Source organism: Scyliorhinus torazame, chromosome 11 (assembly GCF_047496885.1).
Source record: "Scyliorhinus torazame isolate Kashiwa2021f chromosome 11, sScyTor2.1, whole genome shotgun sequence".
In the NCBI taxonomy this organism is placed as follows: Eukaryota; Metazoa; Chordata; class Chondrichthyes; order Carcharhiniformes; family Scyliorhinidae; genus Scyliorhinus; species Scyliorhinus torazame.
Window position 1 is genome coordinate 173,989,000 of NC_092717.1, and position 22,418 is coordinate 174,011,417.

The 22,418-nt window shown below is 49.0% G+C and overlaps 1 protein-coding gene across 1 annotated transcript in view; it reads right to left on the reverse strand.

Moving 5' to 3' along the window:
- Positions 1–373: 373 nt before the first annotated feature.
- The window catches only part of LOC140385653 (uncharacterized), a 38,752-nt gene continuing 16,707 nt past the window's right edge, over positions 374–22,418 (reverse strand). Inside the window, exon 2 of the mRNA XM_072468030.1 lies at positions 374–2,770. Within this exon, the coding sequence (XP_072324131.1) occupies positions 1,531–2,748 (1,218 nt within the window). The 5' untranslated portion in view covers positions 2,749–2,770 and the 3' untranslated portion in view covers positions 374–1,530. The remainder of the gene's footprint in view (positions 2,771–22,418) is intronic.

Below are 22,418 nucleotides of genomic sequence, written 5' to 3' on the forward strand. Positions count from 1 at the left end.
AAAACTGCACATTTCACCAAGTTGCCTATGACTTCCTGAAGTATGTTACTATCATACTCACTGTTCACTGCATTTCTGAGCTTTTTTTGTCATTTGCAAGCTTTGAAATTATGCCCCATATATGCAAGTCCAGGTGATTTACATAGATGAAGAGCAATGGGTCTTATACTGATCCCTGGGAAACACCACTGCACTTTCTTATCCAGTCTGTAAAACAACTTTTCACCACTAGTCTCTGCTTTTCATATCCATTAGCCACTGTCCCTTTAATCCATTGGACTTTAACTTTACAAACAAGTCTATTATGTGGTACTTTTGTTGATCTCCAAATTTCTTTCTCTGTCAGTCTGGCCTCAATAAAAGTTGAGACGGATTCGCACGTAAACAGAAGTTATTTATTTAGCTTGCAAGCTTGAATCATCTTACAGAAATGTAACAGGACATCCTGCCTCTTACACTCCAGAAAACGACTGACTAAAAGACAAAGAGATCTCTGCAAAATCAATTCAAATGGTATCAAGTTTCACATACTCGACGGACATAGGTCAGCCTATGTCCCTCCTGACCTGTTCGATCTATTCTGATTGGCTCACTTCCAATCCCTTTCTCTGGCCCCTATCAATGCAGTCTCACTCTCATAGACACACCTCTTCCTGCTTTTTCCATGCGGTCTCAAATTCCTTTGTCCCTAACTGCAAAAATCAAAGTGGCTTATTTCTACATTACATTAACTAGTAACTCTAAAGTAACTATTTTATATCACATTCGTCATTCCCTCCTTTTATCATTCCATGATAACCGAACTATCCAATCTATAGCTACGGTTCCTCATCTAAAAAGATTCGTCGCTGCATTTCCAATTCCTGTCTTAGCCCCCCTTCATCTGCTTCACCCTCATGGATTTTAACAGTTAAATTTTTTTTCTCGGTGATTGGGGCGGTGATCTGATCCAGTGCACCCAGCATTCTACCCATCACACATTTAAGGATGGCCAGGCCCACAAAGATGCAGCCGATAGCTACCACTAGATACATGGCCATATTTATCAACCAGTCCTTCCATCCTCCAGATCCCCAGTTACCCCAAGAGTCAGGATCCTGCATCCCGTCCAAGTGATCCCGTATGCGATCCATAAATTTAGTAATGTTAGCGGTCAAGTCTTGAACTCCCATGATACACTTGCCCTGCACTATGGCGCATACCCCACCCTCACGGGCCAGAAGATAGTCAAGAGCATACCGGTTCTGCATTGCAAACAACCGCAGCTGAGACAACTCCTTGGTTATTGCCCCGAGGGCTCCCAAGGTTTCATTTCCCAAGATGGTAAGGCCGCAAATAAAATAATTCCGATCACTAACAGCCAAGGAACCCCCCACACCTCCCAGTGTCAATACGCTCAGAATGCCCCACCCGGCTGAGTGGCCCCGGTTGGGTGCAAGAACCTGAGGTTTTTTCCAGTTCTCGCAAAATTCAGCAGAGACTGCAGGTTCCACGCCGAAGGGCAGGGGACTGTGGTAGGGACTAGAGTCCCTATAGCAATTCGGCGGGGAAATGGGGTGACAAAACGTTGGTCGCCGTACCATTAAATAAAAAGTAGTATCCTTGTTCCGTGTGGAGACTAGCATCACAATCAGCATATCGGTTGCGTAAGGACCTCCCAGTAGCCCAGTTTATCCAATTTTGAAATGCCCATTCGGGCCGCCCAGCAATGCGGAAAGCCCTATTCCCGACAGTGATATGAGAGACATTCGCCCAGCCACAAAGGAGCTGGAGGCCAGCGTTCAATGGAACGCAAGTGGTGCTATAACAAACGCATTGGCCAGACGCCTGGGTGATATGGCACCTCCTGTCCGTACAGGTGGGAAACAGACATGTTATATTTGTGTCCACCTCTACCAGCAAACAGCCATATCCTTCACTGCTGAAGCAATTCTCGTACGACCGGGAATCCCTATTGGGAGTGAAGTGGCTAGGTATGTACGCCCTCCACCGTCGCAGCCTATCGTACTGTGAATGGGAATTATCCCGAGGAAGGGGAAGGCAAATAGCCGGTGGTGCTGAATCCGGATCGTAAGGAAGAGTGACTTGCTCGGGCAATGGCTCGGAACGCTGACAATGAACCACCGTTTGGGGAGTGCCCCAAAGCGGTGAAACAGAAAATAACCTAGACACCGCTGCGGGGTTTGGGTAGCAGACAACCCGTCCCTGGCCACACAGACGGTGGTAAATCTGGTAGAAGAGATTCATACTACCCGGGTTTTCCTCAGTTTGGCCTTTAATTAACTTAAGTGCATCTCCCGGTAACCTACGTTCTAGCTGTACTTCCCTTCTCACACGCCCCGTCCTCTCTCTAGTCCCTTTCTCTTTCTCATGGTCTCTTCCTACACTCTTCTGACAGCCTGATGTTACCTTTATTGTACCACTTTTAACACATCCAAAATCAAATTTACATGTATTCCAAAAACAAGGCAATGTCCATATAATGTTCCCTTCCCATCGCCGGGGCCGGTGCAGCTGCTTCATGACTCCCGCATTCTCCTTAACTTTGATGACCTTCCATGAGTCGATACCATGTCCTCGTATATGGGGGCAGTGAAGAACATCACCTGTGCATAGGTGATGTATCCTTGTAGATTGGTTGGGGCTACACAGATACATAATATTCCCCTTTTCCATGTCCATCGCCAATAACACGCCAAGCGAAGTGAGGCCAAATATCAGACAGACGATGCGTAGCCACTCCATCATGCTCCACACCTGTAAAATAGCACTGGAGAAGGGAGGCAGGTTAGTATCCGACCTTTTACAGTAGTGGAGATGGACTCAATTTACAGTGATGTAGGTGGACCCAAGCACTTCGCCCCTCCACTTTAACTGCTGTGGGGGTGGTAAGGAGAACTTGGAAGGGCCCGTCCCATCGCGGCTCCGACCCCTTCCTAGTCCAATTTTTGACCATTACATAACTACCGGGCTGGACTGAAAGTGAGCTAGGTACTGGGCAATGGCTGGTGAGCCGCACGGACTGGGCCATGGAGTTCCTTGAGCACTTGCGTAAGGGCTAGAACATAGGTGGTCATTTCTTCAGTCATCTGATGAAACTGAACCCGTCTGGGAACCTGCAGGCTCCAAGGAGTTCTAAGAGGCCTGCCATAAAGAATCTCGGCGGGAGAGAGCCGGGCTGGTCCCGCAGGTGTAACCTGCTGCTGGAAGAGGGCAACGGGGAGCAACTTAAGCCATGTCAGTCCCGTGTCTGCTCTTAATTTAGCCAATTTAGTTTTGAGGGTCTGATTGTGTCTCTCAACCACCCCGGCTGCCTGCGGTCTGTAAGCACAGTGTAACTGCTGGCGTATGCCCAACTGGGAGCAAAACTCCTTGTTAATTTGTCCAATAAAATGAGGCCCATTATCAGAACTTAACTGAGCTGGTATACCGTACCGGGGAATGATTTCCCTCATCAAGACTTTAACCACAGTAACAGCTTTACTATAGATAGTCGGATACGCCTCAACCCATCTGCTGAACACATCCACAATGACCAAAACATATTTATAACATTGACACCTTTCCAACTCAATGTAATCCATTTGGAGCGTCTCAAAGGGACCACTGGGCAACGGGGTTTGCCCCTTCCCACAAGGGATACCTTTTCCGGTGTTATATTGCTGACAAATCAAACACCGATTACTGATACTTTGGGCCAACCCCTGCATTTTAGGGTGCCACCAAGTGTCCAGCAACAAATCACTAGTCCCCCGAGCCCCACAATGAGTTGCAAAGTGTACACATTCGATGACCCATAAAGCCAGTACATCAGACATACAAGTCTGATGTGCAGGCGTGGTCCATAAAGAGGAAACAGAATCATATGTACAACCTAACCGTTTCCACATTTGTTTATCACTCTCAGGAGCGTCCTCCTGTAACCTTATGACGTCTGGCATTGGCTTGTCAGAAGCAGACACATTCATAGTAGATCGTTTAGTCTGACTTAACATTTTAGGCACCATCACTTGCTGAATTTGTGCGGCTGTGCGCGCTGCACAATCTGCTCGTTCATTACCAACGTCAACTGGGGTTGTACCATTCGTGTGGGCAGCGCATTTAATAACGGAAATCTGCGCTGGCAGAAGGAGGGCCTGCAGTAGGTCATTAACTAAACCCCGGTGGGATATTTGACCACACATAATCATGTCAGGTTGTTCTGACGAAATGTCACTCAAATCGCCCCTTATTGTGGTAGTTTCCTGAATCAAGGCTAAACAGTCGTGGCCAGGTGCGTCTTCATGGACAGGGGGACCACTAAGAAAACAGGCTGGATTGATAGTGGTACAGTGTTTAAATGTCAGACGTGGATTGTTCAAAAGGTATATCTCATACCTATTCTGACGAGCTGCGGTAAGATGCTGACCATTCGCCCCATATCCCTGGCATGGTACTGGTCATGGACCTGACGTGTAATATGAGGGCTTACCGAAGCTGACTGTGGCCATAAATGTGGTGATATTGTAACAAAATCGGCTGTACCTTCTTTTCCCGTGACTGTGGCTGTAACCTTGACTGGCCATTCGGTCTCAAGTAATGGCCGGTATTTGTCCTCCAACTCCCTGTTTCGTCCAGTTCTGTCATAGGCCAGGGTAACGTGATGCAGTGATAGTGGCTGTTCAATGTCTAACGTCCACCACTGGGGGGTGATAGAAATATAGCACTGTTGTCTCATCCTCCTCTTCGCTGATCCACCCACCCAAAGTCACTATATTGGAGCTCCTGCTGGTAAACTACCATTTCTGCCGCTTGTTGGGATCGCAGATCATCCTTTTTCATTACATACTCAGTCTTAACCTTTGTAACTGAGCCTCCTTCTTGGCCTACACCCTCCTTCCAGTAAAATCTGACTGCCCTTGCCATCTGGGAAGGGTCGTTCTCCGTCCAATTCATGTTATTACATTTCACAGCAGTAACCACAGAAGGTGGTAGGCAATGCATTAACATAGCACAGTATTGAGGGGAATTCTGACCATTTTGATACAGCAAATCGCCTGACTGCCCCCGGTAGATTTCATTAAAACGCCCCAGACATTCCTATGGCTCATCAATCTTCCTAGGTTTTAGGTCTAAGATAACAGAAAGATTTATGGGCCTTTGAAATGTGCTATTCAACGCATTCAAGATCTGTGTCCTTCTTTTCTCTATTTGCTCTCTTCTTTTTTAAAACTTAAAAATGTTTGAAAATTCAAATTGAATTACTGCAACTTGCAAGCTTAGCTCTGATCTCAACTCAGAACTAAATTTACAATTTGCTTAACACAAACTTGTATAACATTTACAACTTAATTATTTCTTTATCTTAACAATTTTTTCTTTTAACAAGTTTTTTTTCTGTTACATACACATAAGTATTAGCAAAATCAACTATCATAAGTATTAGCAAAATCAATTATCATCTCCAGATTGACACTTTTTAAAATGGTGTCCATGATCTTCTTTAAGTTTCTATTAATCTCCAGATAAAATGAGATAAACCTTATTTCAAGTAAGTAAAATTTAAGATTCTGGCAATTTCAATCAATTGCTTTCGAAAATAATAACTTTTATCAAAGAGGTGGAGAAACCCACTGGTTTCCTTTAATTAATTCAAAACGTAACTTTGCTGGTGTTCACTGACTCAAAGGAAAGGTATCCGATTACACTGCAGACTGGTGCTGTTATCTCAAGGCCTGAGTGAGAAGCACTGTCTGTTTTCAACTCCGCCTGCTGCTGTTAACCCTTTGAGAGACTTCTGCTTCAACCTCACAATCTCAACTAGACCTCGGAACTTTACAGTCCAAGGAGACAATTTTAGCTTAATCAACTATATATTTAAAACACTCACACATAGAGTTGAACCATCTTCAGATTTAAAAACAGTTATACTGGACTGAACCCCCATCTATTGAAGTCCCATCAGCCCCTGAACCCATATAATAGACTGAACCTTTATTATTTAAAGTCCCATCAGCCTCTGAACCCTGATAATAGACTGAACCTTTATTATTTAAGTCACATCAGCCTCTGAACCCCGATAATAGACTGAACCTTTATTATTTAAGTCACATCAGCCTCTGAACCCTAATAATAGACTGAACCTTTATTATTTAAAGTCCCATCAGCCCAAAACCCTAACCCAAGCCGAAACAACAATATGAAATCCCATCAATTAAAGTGCTAATCCCCAGACTGACCTGTGATTTCGTCGAGGCGGTCTTTCTGTGCCAACCGCGAGTGACCAGACTAATCAGACGATAAGAAGAGGGGAACAATCAATGCTGGTCGTTTTCCATTTCTACATTGAGGGCCCTTTGTTCCCGTCCTCCTGTTCATAATCAGTCTAATTCTGATTTCGCAGTTGGATCAGGATCGCCCAGAGAAATCCCGGTTTTCGGCACCAAATGTTGATCTCCAAATTTCTTTCTCTGTCAGTCTGGCCTCAATAAAAGTTGAGACGGATTCGCACGTAAACAGAAGTTATTTATTTAGCTTGCAAGCTTGAATCATCTTACAGAAATGTAACAGGACATCCTGCCTCTTACACTCCAGAAAACGACTGACTAAAAGACAAAGAGATCTCTGCAAAATCAATTCAAATGGTATCAAGTTTCACATACTCGACGGACATAGGTCAGCCTATGTCCCTCCTGACCTGTTCGATCTATTCTGATTGGCTCACTTCCAATCCCTTTCTCTGGCCCCTATCAATGCAGTCTCACTCTCATAGACACACCTCTTCCTGCTTTTTCCATGCGGTCTCAAATTCCTTTGTCCCTAACTGCAAAAATCAAAGTGGCTTATTTCTACATTACATTAACTAGTAACTCTAAAGTAACTATTTTATATCACATTCGTCACTTTATCAAATACCTTTTGAAATTCTATATAAATGCATTATCTTCAACAACGTGTCTACAAAGTGCAACAGATTAAGATTGATATAGAAATAAATTGATATTTCGCCAGGAAAACAAGTGTGTAGAGGATAGGTACATGTAGCAAATTATGTGTATGCAATCAATCCCAGGCATTTATGGCAGGGCGGTCTCCATGCATGATTGATGCAGCAATTACCCGGTCATCATTCCAGCAATAATGCCTCAGCTGGATTAAATTAGAAGACTATCAAACAGTAATGTCCTTCCTGAAACCATGTCCACAAGAATTCTTGGGGTAGATTTTGGCAGTGTTAATGTCACTGGACGAGTAACCCAGAGACCCAGGCTAATGGTCAGGGGACTTGGGTTCAAATTCACCATGGCAACTGGTGGAATTTAAATTCATATAATAATTTTGGAATTGAAAGCTAGTCTCAGTAATGGTGACCATGAAACTATCATCGATTTTCATAAAAACCCATCTGGTTCGCTAATGCACTTCAGGACAGGAAATCTGCCATCCAGACCTGGTCTGCTCTGGCCTATATGTGACTCCAGACGCACAGCAATGTGGTTGACTCTCAACTGCCCTCTGAAATGGCCTAGCGTTTAGTTAGGAATGAGCAAAAAGTGCTGGCCTTTCCAGCCATCCCCATAACCTATGAAAGAATAAAATGAATAAAGGCAAAATTCCTGCAAAATTAGAATAGATAGATAGGCCAATGATAGGTCCTCTCCTAACACTGAATTGGCAATGTTCCAGGGAGGACAAAGGAGCACTTTGTAGACACTCTTGAAGAGTGACAGTATTGACATTAATGACTGCAAAGAACTTGCTACCTATCATCAAGGATGAACTTATACTTGCCAATCAAGCAGCATCACACAATGGCCCGTAACTTACAGCTCGTGGCAGGAAGCCACAGGTCACCAATTTTAAAAGGGAAAAATGCGCATTTACCTGCACTCAGATAATGCAATGAACCTGCCTCTGGTATGGCAGCCTCAGGCCTCCAGCGCCTCAGTCTGCGCAGACTCCAGCATGGCACAGGAGTGCAACCATGCCCCCTTATGACGGGGCTTATGACAAAAGCAGGCATTTAAACACAATTTAGATTGAACACAACAGGCAACATATTCAACAAGTGTTTTAAAGCTTTTTTTAACAGGTGTTTTGCTCTTTCTTTTATACAGGCATTGCTGTTATTGATTCTTTTAAAGTAATTTTTATTTTTTATGATTAAAGGTGATTATTTATAAGTGAACATAGGTTTGGTTATTTGTTTTAAATCTGTGAAACTATTTAAATCTACACTATATTATTAGATATCTTTACAAGTGGGATGCTTAAAATTGCTCCGAGGTTTTAATTTAGATTATGGTCATACGATTTTAAAATGCTCCCCGGAGCATTTCCCTGTCACTGCCCTCGTCAGATTTATTTTTTAGATTTGTGTTTATAGAATCAAGAATCACTACAGTTCAGAAGAAAGCATTTGGCCCACTGCACTGACACTTCGAAAGAGCACCCTATCCAAGCCCAAGCCCCCATCCTAAACCCATAACCCCACCTAACCGTTGGACACTGAGGAGCAAATGTGTAAGGCCAATACACCTAACCGGCACATCTTTGGACGGTGGGAGGAAACCGGAGCACCTGGAGGAAATGGTGGCGACACAGTGGTTAGCACTGCTGCCTCACAGCGTCATGGATCCGGGTTCAATTCCGGCCTTGGGTAACTGTCTGTCTGGACTTTGTACACTCTCCCAGTGTCTGTGTGGGTTTCCTCCGGGTGCTCTGGTTTTCTCCCACAGTCCAAAAATGTGCAGGTTAAGTGGATTGGCCATGCTAAGTTGCCCCTTAGTGTTCAGGGATGTACCGGGTAGAGGTAGGGTACTCTTTCAGAGAGTCAGTGCAGATATATTTTTTTTAATTTTAGAATACCCAATTCATTTTCTCCAATTAAGGGGCAATTTGACGTGGCCAATCCACCTACCCTGCACATCTTTGGGTTGGGGGGGCGAAACCAACACAAACATGGGGAGAATGTGCAAACTCCAAACGGACACGGACCCAGAGCCGGGGTCGAACCTGGGACCTCGGCGTCGTGAGGCAGCAGTGCTAACCCACTGCGCCACCTTGCAGACATGATGGGCCGAATGACCTCTTTCTGCATTGTAACAATGTATGGTTCTATTCCATGGTTCTAGGAAATCCATGCAGACACGGGGAGAATGTACAAACACCACAAAGTCACCCAAGGTCAGAATTTAACATGGGAGGCAGCAGTGCTAACCAGTGTGCCACCATGTTGCCTGTGTTATTATGTTTCAGCCTTGTTTACTTCAATTATCGTAATCATTTATAATTATCGCATAATTAAATGTGTTTTGATGTTTCAGTAAGACATTTGTAGAAACGTGTAAAGATTGATGGAAGACATTTATTAACAAAAATAATTTAATAAATACAGAACTTTGAAACCAGTTAACATTTAACTGAACTTTTTGTTTTATAAATCTTTTTATTGGCATTTTCAAAACTATATACATTGCCGTTTGTTTTCAATTACTGTACAATACAGAAAGGTTTGTCCTTTTCTTCCCTTGTATTTTTCTATATACAGTCTGTCGCCATCCGACTCAACGTATAGTCCACCCCGCCTCCCCCTAGCCCGCCTCATCCTGCCCCCTCCCGCCCACCCCCCTTGTGTGTGGAGGGGGCAGGGAGAGGCGGGCTGGGGGCGGGGGGGGGGGGGGGACTATACGCTGAGTCGGATAGTGCCCTCCCTGGTCGGTCTGGGGGGGGGTGTTCCCCCTTCTCCTCCCCTTCCCCCTTTCTTTTCTCCCCCCGCAGGCTTCGGCCGTGACTCTGCTGTCGATGGGTGGGGGGGGGGGGGGGGGGGGGGGGGAGGTTTGCCCCCCCACGTTGCCTCTTTTGTGCCTCTCCAGTCCTTCCTCCCCTTCCCTCCCTACCCCCGGGTGCGGCGTTCCTGCGGTTCCTCCTTGCCTTTCTTTCTTTTTCCTCTCTTTTTTTTAAACTTTCCAGTTTCTCTATCTACTCATTGTTGCTGGCCTCGAACAGGTTCTGGAACAGGCCGACAAACTGTCCCCATGCGAAAGGTAGGGTGTCAGCCCTTTTTCCCATGTGTAGCTCTGGCTGCTCTGATACCCCGAAGATTGCCACATTTGGGCATGGCTTCACCCTCACCTCACAACCTTGTACACTGCCTTGGAGCAGGCTGTCCAGAACCCAGCAAGTTTGGAACATGTCCAGAACATGTGGGGGTGGTTGGCCGGGCCCCTCTGGCACCGTTCACATTTGTCCTCCACCTCCAGGAAGAACCTGTTCATTCAGGTCCTGGTCAGGTGTGCTCTGTGCATCACTTTGAACTGCATGAGGCTGAGCCTTGCGCAGGAGGAGGTGGAGTTGGCCCTGCTCAGTGCTTCGCTCCAGAGTCTCCAAACCACTTCTAACCCCAGTTCGTCCCCCCATTTCTGACTGGTCTCGTCCAGTGGTGTTCGAGCTCTGTCCAGTAGCTGTCCGTATATTTTCCCGCAGAGTCCCCCCTTCCTTACTGTCCGTGTTCATCGGGTCCTCTAATAGTGTGGTCTCCGGGGACTCGGGTTATCCTACTGTCTCTTTGCGGAGGAAGTGTTTTATCTGTAGATGTCTCATTTCCTGTCCTGTCGGCAGTTCCCATTCCTACGTCAGTTTGTTTAGCATCACCATCTGTTTCCTATGTAAAAGTCCCTAACTGTCAGCATACCTCTGTCCTGTCTCCATTTCTTAAAGGTGGTGTCGAGCATGGCTGGAGGGAATCTGTTGGTACCGCAGATGGGGGCCATGGGGGACATCTTGGTCAGCCCGAAGTGCTGTCTTAGTTGGGCTCAGGTTTTCTGTGTGGCTGCTACGCCTGGGCTTGATGTATATTTTATCGAGGGGGGTGGGAGTCCTACTGTAGCCAGGACCCGGGGGGTCGTCTGCTTGCAGGAGGCCACCTCCATCCGCACCAACTCGGAATTGGGTTTGTGTATCCATCCCCTCACTCTCTCCGCCGTTGCTGCCCATGGTAACGCCAGGCCACCTTTGATTTTCCTCCTTTGCAGCATTGGTTTGGGAACTTTCGGATTCTTACCCCCTCCCCCCCAACCTACACAAATGCCATGATTAAGCTGTTTATGTTTTGGAAGAAGGCCTTGGGGATGAAGATCGGGATGACTATCGCGGAGTATTCTGCTCCTATGATTCCTGGAAGCACTGATTTCCCAACTGCAAAGAAGTCGATGCGGGTGTGCACCCTGTGCACCTGCGAGAAAAACAAGAACTCCTTTTCTCCCGCTTGCAGGAACCTCCACGGATCCACCGCCCCCATCTACACCATGAATGCCCCCAGTTCCCTAGGCATGCCTGTCTTTTTCCCCGTTCTGGGGTTTGACCGGTCGGTCAGTGGGTCCTGTACGCAGTTAAAGTTGTTCCCCATAATCAGTTCGTGTGTGTCGATGTCGGGGATTTCCGCCATGGTCTTTTTCATAAATTCTGTGTCATCCCAGCCGGGGGTGTACACATTTACCAGCACCACTCCTTCCAGGACACCACTGACCATGATCCTGGGTCTGTAACCATCCTGGTCTCTGTAAATCTCGTCCTCTTGCTGATCAGTATGGCTAAATCCCCACATTTAACTTAACTTTTAACTTTCTCAGCTGAACAATGACATTAAACGACCTCAACTTGAAAAAATTTCTTGCAATAAAATATATTTTCTCACTTAAACACAACAGTCAATAAAATATATTTTCCTGCACAAACACACAGTTCTGTCTGTTTGTTAAAAGGGGGGAAGGGGATGTAAGGGGAGGGTTTTCACATATCAACTGTATATGTTACAAGCTCAACGTCCAAAAGGAGCGACTGCTGAAGTGCAGTATCCTGGCACACATCTCTGACATCATTTCAGGACGACCTTTGGCAGTACATTCTTAGGGGTGGGTTCGCTGCAATACCTGTCAGAGAGTTCACATTAGCTCACAGGAGGCTTACATATGTCAACTAAGGCATTAATCTTTGTTAAAGTATTTGAAGTAATCGCTGAGGCTTTTCAAGATGAACATTACATCAGGGAGACTCTTAAACAACACAGCTTAAAGTACATTGCAAAATCCAAATGTACTTCAGCTCTGAATCAGCTGGGAGGACAGGCGTGCTAACACTAGTGTCCTTGAAAGAGTCAATAGCACCAGTATTGAGGCCATGATCATGCAAAACCAACTCCGCTGGGCCGCCCATCCTTAGGATGTCAGAATCCCAATTGCCAAAGCAAATCTTCATCCAGCTCAAGGAAGGATCCCAAACAAGAGGAAGACAAAGGAAGTTCCTCAAAGACACCTTAAAGTCTTACCTCAGGAAATGGAACATAGATGCTACTGCCTGGGAGATCTTTGCTCAGAAGTGACCGGCTTGGAGGAACCTCATGATTGAAGGGTCAGGGGCAGCATGGTGGTGCAGTGGTTAGCATGGCTGTCTCATTGGTCCGAGGTCCAAGATTCGATCCCGGCTCTGGGTCACTGTCTATGTGGAGTTTGCACATTCTCCCCGTGTCTGCATGGTTCTCATCCCCACAACCCAACGATATACAGAGTAGGTGGATTGGCCACGCTAAATTGCCCCTTAATTGGAAAAAATTAATTGGGTACTCTAATTTATAAAACTAACACAAACAAAAAAAATGATGGAAGAGTCACAATTCTGCGAGAACACCTGACAGGAAGAGGAGGCCTGGAAACGGAGCCAGAGAAAGGAATACCTGCAACCTAGTGTCCAGGGACAGGACTTAAACCCATTTGGAAACAAATGGACTCATAAGCTAAAGACAGCATGGTTTTGTGAAGGGGAGGTCATGCCTCACTAACTTGATCGAATTTATTGAGGACGTGACAAAGGTGATTGATGAGGGAAGGGTGGTGGATGTTGTTTACATGGACTTCAGTAAAGCCTTTGACAAGATGCCTCATGGCAGACTGGTACAAAAGGTGAAGTCACGGGATCAGAGGTGAGGTGGTAAGATGGATACAGAACTGGCTCGGTCATAGAAGGCAAAGGGTAGCAGTAGAAGGGTGTTTTTCTGAATAGAAGGTTGTGACCAGTGGTCTGCCACAGGGATCTGTGCTGGGGTCTCTGTTGTTTTAGTATACATAAATGATTTGGAGGAAAATGTCGCTGGTCTGATTAATAGGTTTGCAGATGACACAAGATTGGTGGAGTGGCAGACAGTGTTGAGGATTGTCATAAGGTACAGCAGGACATAGATAGGTTGGAGACTTGGGCAGAGAAATGGTAAATGGAGTTTAATTTGGACAAATGTGAGGTAATGCATTTTGGTAGGTCGAACATAGAGGGGAAATATACCATAAATGGCAAAACTAAGGAATATAGAAAGTCAGAGAGATCTGGGCATGCAGGTCCATAGACCTTTGAAGGTGGCAACACAAGTGGACAAGGTAATCAAGAAAGCATACAGAATTCTTGCCTTCATTGGACGGGGAATCGAGTATAAAAACTGGCAAGTCATGCTACAGTTGTGTAGAAACTTGGTAAGGCCGCACTTGGAATATTGCGCACAATTCTGGTCGCCACACTACCAGAAGGAAGTGGAGACTTTGGAGAGGATGCAGAGGAGGTTTACCAGGATGTTGCCTGGTCTGAAAGGTGTTAGCTATGTGGAGAGGCTGAATAGACTCGCACTGTTTCATTAGAAAGACCAAGGTTGAGGGGTGACCTGATAAAGGTCAACAAGACTTTGAGGGGCATGGATAGGGTGGATGGGCAGACACTCTTTCCCAGGGTGGAGGGGTGAGTCACCAGGGGACATAGGTTTAAGGTCTGTGGGGCAAAGTTTAGAGGAGATGTGTGAAGCAGGGTTTTTACGCAGAGGGTGGGGAGAGCCTGGAACACGTTGCCAGGGTAGGTTGTGGAAGCAGATACATTAACGACGTTCAATTGGCATCTTGACAAACACATGGATAGGATGGGTATAGAGGGATATGGCACAAGGAAGTGCTGAGGGTTTTGGAAAAGGTTGGTATCATGACTGGTACAGCCTTGGAGGGCTGAAGGGCCTGTTCCTGTGCTGTATTATTCTTTGTTCCTTACAGGTGTCTCCTCAGCAGACTATTGCTACTAATGATAGTCATTGTGTTCTTTTTCGGATCCATGGTAGCACCTGTCTTCATTTGAGTCTCAATATATGACAATTGCAGAAACTAATGTCTAACCACATGTATTATGAACAAGCCCTTTACCAGTGGTAGGTAAGAAAGCAGCTGTGAGTATGGAAGGAAGGCGAGCCGCATGCTGGCGCACTAGCTGTGGAGGCAGGCTGCATCCAGGGAAATATTGAAGATCCGGACTGGGGCTGGGGATGTGGTGTCAGAGCCAGGGAAGATAAATGAGGCATTTAGAGAGTATTACCAGGGACTTTATGAGGCAGACCCAGGAGGAGAGGAGGGGGGCATGGGGCGGTTTCTGGACGAGCTGGAATTTCCCCAAGTGGAGGAAGCAAAGAGGCAGGCGTTGGAGGAGCCCCTGGGGCTGAGGGAGGTGCTGGATAGTATCAGGGGTATGAAGTCGGGGAAGGCCCCTGGGCTGGATGGGTACCCGGCACAATTTTATAAGGAATTTGCAGCGGACCTGGCACCACATCTGTTGGGGGTGTTTAATGAAGCACTGGAGAAGGGGGAGTTACCGGAGATGATGAAGCGGCAGTAATCATACTAATCTCAAAAAAAGGGAAGGATCCAGTGGAATGTGGGTCGTATAGACCCATATCACTATGAACACGGATGTGAAGGTATTGGCTATGTTGTTGGCGGGGAGGATGGAGGATTGTGTCCAGGGGGACTAGGGGCTTTTCACAGTAACTTCATTGAAGCCTACTTGTGACAATAAGCGATTTTCATTTCATTTCATTTCAAGGGGTGGTTGCAGAAGATCAAACAGGCTTTGTGAAGGGCAGGCAGCTCGCGAGTAATATAAGATGGCTGTTGAATGTGGTGATGAATCCATCGAGAGCTCTGGTACTGAAGGTAGTGGTGTCCATGGACGTGGAGAAAGCATTGATCGGGTGGAGTGGCGATACTTGTTCGAAGTTTTGGGAAGGTTTGGGTTTGGGCCGAGATTTACGGCATGGGTGCGATTGCTGTATGTGGTGCCAAGAGCGAGGGTGAGGATGAATGATATGAGCTCACAAAGCTTTGACTTACACAGGGTTACGAGGCAGGGGTGCCCGCTGTCGCCGCTGCTGTTTGCGCTGGCCATAGAGCCGATGGCGATGGCTCTCAGGGGGTCGGCAGAGTGGCAGGGGATAATGAGGGGACAAAGGGAGCATCAGGTATCACTCTATGCCGATGACCTCTTGCTGTATGTTTTGGATCCGTTGGAGAGTATGGGTAAGATTATGGGCCTGTTGGGGAGGTTTGGAGGGTTCTCGGGATACAAGCTGAATGTAGGGAAAAGCGAGGTATTCCCGGTGAATGAGCTGGCACAACGGGCTAATTTGGGGGGATGCCATTTACAGTAGCGAGGGATAGGTTTAGGTACTTGGGGATTCAGGTAGCGAGGGAATGGACGGGGCTCCATAAGTGGAACTTAACAAAGCTGGTGGAGGAGGCCAGGGAGGATCTTAAGAGGTGGGATACACTGCACTTAACGTTGGCGAGGAGGGTCCAAGTGGTGAAAATGAATATTCTGCCGAGGTTCTTGTTTATCTTTCAGGCTCTCCCGATCTTTATAACAAAGGCCTTTTTTTGGAAAGTGGACACAATCATCTCTGACTTTGTATGGGTGGGGAAGGTGCCGAGGACACTGCTACAGAGGCAGAGGCAGCAGGGGGGGTTGGCCAAACTTGCTTCATTATTATTGGGCGGTGAATGTGGACAAGGTGTGGCAGTGGTGGGAAGGAGAATGAGTAGAGTGGGTTTGGATGAAATGAAATGAATGAAAATCGCTTATTGTCACAAGTAGGCTTCAAATGAAGTTACTGTGAAAAACCCCTAGTCGCCACATTCCGGGAGGCTGTTACGGGAATTGAACCGTGCTGCTGGCCTTGGTCTGCTTTCAAAGCCAGCGATTTAGCCCTGTGCTAAACAGCCCCTAATGGAGGAGGAATCTTGTAAAGGGTCTAGTTTGAGGGCTATGGTGATGGCAGCATTGCCAATGGCTCCAAGTAGGTATTCAGGGAGCCCGGTGGTGCAGTCCACGGTGAATATATGGAATCAGCTGAGGGGGCATTTTAGGGTGGAAGGGATGTCGGTGCTAACGCCGCTGTGCGAAAATCATGGGTTTGAGCCGGGGGGATGGATAATGTATACAGGAGGTGGAGGGAAGTGGGGCTGGTCAAGGTGAGGGATTTGTATTTGGAGGAAGGGTTCGCCAGTCTGGAGGAGCTAAGGGAGAGGGTAGAGCTGCCGAGGGGTAGTGAGTTCAGGTATCTACAGGTTAGGGACTTTGCACGAAAGGTCTGGAAGGGGTTCCCTAGATTGCCAGGATACACCCCGCTGGAGTGACTGCTGCTTCCGGATGTGGAAGGGGAGGGAAGAATTGGGGATATATATAAGTGGCTGGGGGAGCAGGGAGGCGAGCGGGTGGTGAAGATCAAGGAGAAATGGGAAGCGGAGTTGGGAATGGAGATCAATTGGGGAGTAGGGAGTGAGGCACTGCGAACGGTAAACGGGACCTCCTTGTGCAAGGATGAGCTTGATACAGTTTAAGGTGGTGCACAGGGTGCATATGACTTGGGCGAGAATGAATGGGTTCTTTCAGGGGGTAGCAGATGAGTGTGAGAGGTGTGGGTGGGGGCCAGCGAATCATGCGCACATGTTTTGGTGTTGTGAAAAATTAGGAAGATTCTGGGCGGGAGTGTTTGCCGTCTTAGCCAGGGTAGTGGAGGAGGGAGTGGACCCGGACAATATGGCGATATTTGGGGTTTTAGAGAAGCCGGAGCTCATGGAGAGGAGGAAGTCCGATGTCATGGCCTTCGCCTCTCTGATTGCACGCCGACGAATTTTGCTGGAGTGGCAGTCGACGTCGGCATCGCCCACGGGGGTAGCAGCCTGGTTGGGGGACCTGTACGACTTCCTGCGGTTAGAGAAGATCAGGGGCGGGATTCTCCAAAAACTGGCGCCATGTCCGGGACCCGGCGCCGAAAACGGCGCGGATCACTCCGGCGTTGGGCCCCCCCAAACAACGCAAATTCTCCAGCCCCGAATGGGCTAGCAGCGGTGTGACGCCATTCGCGATGGGCAACGGGCAGGACAGGCTGGCAGCTCGCCATCCCAGTTGCCCGGGCCGCAGCCTAGCCCATCTAGGCCAGGACGCCCCAGGAAACGGCCGCCAAAGGGATCCCGAGTCAGAGGGCAGGAATCGCAGGAGTCCACCTCCAGTTCTGCTGTACCATCTGGGGAACCACCTAGGCGTAGTCAAAGGGCCCGTAAGGCCAAACAATTAGATACTGAGTAAGTTGGCACGGGTGCAGGGTGTTGCTAACTTTTGGTTGGTTCAATTGGCTCTGTTTTATAACCTTTGCTCTCGAGTCGCCAGGTATCTGTATGATACCGCCACGAGGTTCTAGTTCAAGTAATGATCAATAACTCAACACACCAATTAGTAAGATTCAAATCAAAGCACATTTATTATACACAGTAATCACTACTCATGCATAAATTCTACTTCTAAGCTACTTCTACAACTAACAGGCCTATACTTAGCTTCGGACTGGCCCACCAGGTCAGGGGAACAAATGGCCTTTCGTTCGGGTTCTGAGTCTGCGGGATTCAAATGTTGGTACGGACTGGTAGCTCGGAGCGCCTATCTCGTAGCGAGCGTTGACTTAAGACTTACGGTCTCTTGGCGGCAGCTGAACCGGTCAGTGTCAAGGGTTGGTTTGCGTTGCTGAGTGACCCGGTCAAGAAGAACAGTTTGACCTTGGGGGCTTAACTTGATAGTCCCCAGGGGCTTCCCGCCTTTCGGGGTGGACCCCGTACCTGGTTCCAAGTGATTGGACTTTGTTCCAATCGCTTGGTTCGATTTCTCCAATACTGGAGCGGTTCCCTGATCGATGGGCGGTCTTGAGGTGTCCGTTAACCTCTTTTGTGTTGGCTCCTGCTGGCGCCGAGGAGTCTGGCTTGGCCTTGTTTATCCCAAATGTTTCGATTGTTCCCGGGGATCGCTCATTAGTATGTAGATGGCTGCTACATTATTATGCAGTTGGCTGCTTGTATCGATGCTGTCTGGGCTTTTTCAGAGTTTAATACACAGTAAACTTGCACCTGCTAGTTTCTGCATGTGTTGGCTGAATTTCCCTGCAGCCTTTGCTGTTCTCCATTTTACGTCGGGAGTGGGCCAACCCAGGTGGCTACAAGGGCACAGATGAGTTTTAGGGGCTAGGGCACGTGTATGCACTGTTTGTTATTAAAATCACTTTAACATCTACAGAAGCTGCCTTTGTGCTCTGTTCGAAGCGTGCGGGGGTGTCATGTACATTGAACGCCAGTGTGTGTGTGAGGGGTGGTCTTACCTCGGCCTCAGGTGAGTCTGCCCCCTTCCCCCAGGGCCGCCCTCACCATCCCCCCGGGCAGAGGACGGGACCGTGCGCTGCAGTGTCACAGCCGCGTGCAGGGATGGTCCGGGTGGATTGTGGTACTGTGGCCATGGGTCAGACATCGTCCAATGATGTGGAGCCAGGAGCTCATTGCAGAGTGGGTTGTCATCATCCTCCATGGCCTGCAATAGACACGCTTCCACCGGCGCCCGTGAGAGCCCGGCCGTCGTGCCGCAGGTGGGTCTGCAATGGAGGGGTGGTGTGCATGCGGGTGGGGTGGGTACGGTTGGGGGGGGTGAGGGTGCTGGGTGGGTGGATGGGTGGGGGGGTGAGGGTGTTGCCATGGTGTGCGGTATGTGGCCATACTCGCCGATTCCCACGCCCCCTAGTCAGTGAAGCGGGCGGCTATCAGCCTGTCCCGTGCCCGCTGGCCCAGCCGGTAACGGTGGACAGCCACCCGCCTATGTCTAGCCCGTCTTCCCTGACCATTGCCCCCATCCCCCTCATCTGGGGAGGACTGCGCCTCTTCCGGCTGCTTCTCCACTCCGCCCTCCTCTGGCTGCGGAACATGGCCCCTCTGCTGGGCTATGTTGTGCAGGACGCAGCACATCACAATGATGCGGCCGACCCTATCTGACGAATACTGGAGGGCGCCCCCAGAGAGGTCCAGGCACCTGAAACACATTTTGAGCACGCCAAAACACCTCTCACACCCTTGTCGCTGCATGGGCATCATTGTAGCTGTTCTCCGCCTCATTCTGTGGCCTCCGTATAGGCGTCCGCAATGGGTAACTCCTGTCGCCCAGCAACCAGCCCCTCAGCCGGGGGTGGTGTCCCTCGTGCATGCCAGGGATGTAAGACCGCGACAACACGTATGAGTCATGTACACTTCCCGGGTACCCGGCGCAGACGTGCAGGATAATCATGCGGTGATCGCAGACCACCTGGATGTTCATGGAATAGGTCCCCTTCCTATTGGTGAACACGGCCCTGTTATCTGCAGCTAGCCGCACGACGACGTGCATCACATCGATCGCGCCCTGGACCATGGGAAACCCGGCCACGGCAGGGAAGCCCACGGCCCGGGCATCCTGGCTGGTCCGGTCCACAGGGAAGCGGATGTAGTGGTCCGCAATGGCATATAGGCCGTCTTGTCACTGCCCGGATGCACCGATGTCTGCGAGATGCCCGACAGGTCCCCACCTGACGTCTGGAATGACCCCGTGGCATAGAAGTTCAGGGCCACCGTAACCTTGACGGACACGGGGAGAGGGTGCCCCCCCCAGTGCCACGCGGTGCCAGGTGTGCCAGCAGGTGGCAGATGTGTGCCACGGTTTCCCGGCACATCTGGAGTCACCTCCTGCATTCCCGGTCCGTGAGGTCCTGGTATGACAACCGTGGCCGGTACACACGGGGCCTCCTCGGGTGCCTCCGTTGCCGTGGCGCCGCGATGTCCTCCTCCCCCTCCTTGTGTTCCTCTCCCCCTGCTCCTCCTCATCCTGTCGGGCGGCTGCCGCCTGCCCCTCTCCGGCACGCTCCTCCTCCAGGGAAACATGGAGAATAGCCACGGCAGCCAACATCGCTGGCTGATCAGAAAACATAACGGCCTGCGGGGGGGGGGGGGGGGGGGGGGCGGGGGGGGAAACGACGACATGTCATCGTTGCCCGTATCCCCCTACCCCCAGCCAGGTGGCATGGGCTGCATGGGCGCGACTGTTGGAGGATGGCACCTGGCCAGGCGGACAAACTCCGTTGCCCTCGCACCCCCTGGACCCAGCACTCATCCCCCGTACCCGGCACTCACCCCCCGTACCCGGCACTCATCCCCCCCGTACCCGGCACTCATCCCCCCGTCCCCGGCACTCACCACACCGTCCCCGACACTCATCCCCCCGTCCCCCTCGCCGGCACTCATCCCCCTGTCCCCGGCACTCATCCCCCCCATCCACCTCGCCGGCACTCCCCCGAAGCCCACCCCCCCCGCCACACCCACCCACAAACACCTCTCCCCCACACAGACTGCGGCCACGCCATCACCTCTCCTGCGGCCACCCCCCAGGCCGTGACCTACCTCCACGCTGGACGGAGTCAACCATCAGCACTGGTTGACGCCGTTAAAAAGGTGTTTTGATTTACGCCGATGGTCACGTCGGCGGGACTTCGGCCCATCCGGCCGGGAGAATATGGGCAGCGCCGGAGTCCATTGTCTCACGCCCGCCCCTGCCATTCTCCAAGGCGGGCGGCGCGATTGATGCCCCGACTTTTCACCCTTCGGAGAATTCGGCGGGCGGCGGGATTTACGCCGCCCTCCAGCGATTCTCCGACCCGGCGGGGGGCCGGAGAATCCCGCCCAAGGTATGTGTTAAGGGGCTCAGCAGGGGAATTCGAGAAAAGGTGGGGGATGTTTGTGACTGTGATTGAGGAGCTGTACAGGGGTGGGGGGGTGATGGGGAGGGGGGGTGAAAAAGGAGGAAAATCTGTACAAACTGTATAGTTGATTGTTGGAAAGAATGTTTCCCGGGGTGTTTATTTGCTGTAACTTACTTTGATACAAGTTTGAATAAAATGCGTTTTAAAAAAAAGAAAGCAGCTGTGAGCCCCGAGTATTTATTCCCCACGAAAGAGAAAATGCTGGAAAATCTCAGCAAGTCTGGCAGCATCTATAGGGAGAGAAAAGAGCTAACGTTTCGGGTCTGATGACTCTTTGTCAAAGCTAACAGACAAAGTGGGAAATATTTATACTGTGGAGTGAGAATAAAAGATGAGTCATAGCTACTGGCAGTCCCCAGAGAGGACAAAAGATGTGAAAGGTCAAGCAGCAGGGAACTAACATCAGAGGATGAACTGTAGGTGTGGGGGGGGAGGGGAAGGGGGAAGCAAAGAGGAGAAAGGTGCAGGATAAGATTGGGGGGGAAAATTAAATGTATATTAAGAAAGAAAGAAAATGGTAAAAGACAGTTAAAATGAAATGAAAACAAATGTGTCGAGACGGGGCTGATCATCTGAAGTTGTTGAATTCGATGTTCAGGCCGGAAGGCTGTAGCGTGCCTAACTGGAAGATGAGATGTTGTTCCTCCAGTTTGCGTTGCGCTTCATTGAAACATTGCAGCAGGCCAAGAACAGACATGTGGGCATGGGAACAGGGTCTTTTATTAAATTGGCAAGCAACAGGAAGGTCAGGGTCCTGAATGCGCACAGACCGAAGATGCTCAGCAAAGCGATCACCCAGTCTGCGTTTGGTCTCCTCTATATTGGAGGGCCAAATGGCCTCCTTCTGCACTGTAAATACTACGATCTATGAACTAAAAAAAGTCACTGCATTATGCCAAAAATATGAATTCTGTAGATGTTCTAATATGATGAATGTGTCCATGTTCTCAGCATTTATTTTGTTTCCATTAACAACTGAGTGAGATAGATCAATTTCCAGATCCTGCACTAAATATATCATACCCCTCAGCAATTACATTGCAAGAACGCATCCATCTCAAATACATTCACAATATATATTCACTATATTAATGATTTGGAAGAGGGAACAAAATGTAATGAGCGGGATTCTCCTTCCCACCAGCCCCATTTTCTGGCACTGCACGCCCCCACCAGCAGTGGGATTCTCCGTTCCTGCAGCTGGCCAATGCGGTTTCCCATTGTGCTACCCCACTCCGCCGGGAAACCCGCTGGCGTTGGTGCACTGCCGGCGAAGCGGAGGACCCGATGATGGAAATTCCTGCTGAATATCTCCAAATTTGCAGTTAACACAAAGTTGGTGGGGAGGATGAGCTGTGAGAAGGATGCAGAGATCCTTCAGTGTGATTTGGATAAGTTGAGAGAGTGGAGTGGGCAAATGAATGGCAGGTGCAGTATAATTTGGATAAATGCAAGGTTATTCACTTTGATCGCAAAAACGAGAAGGCAG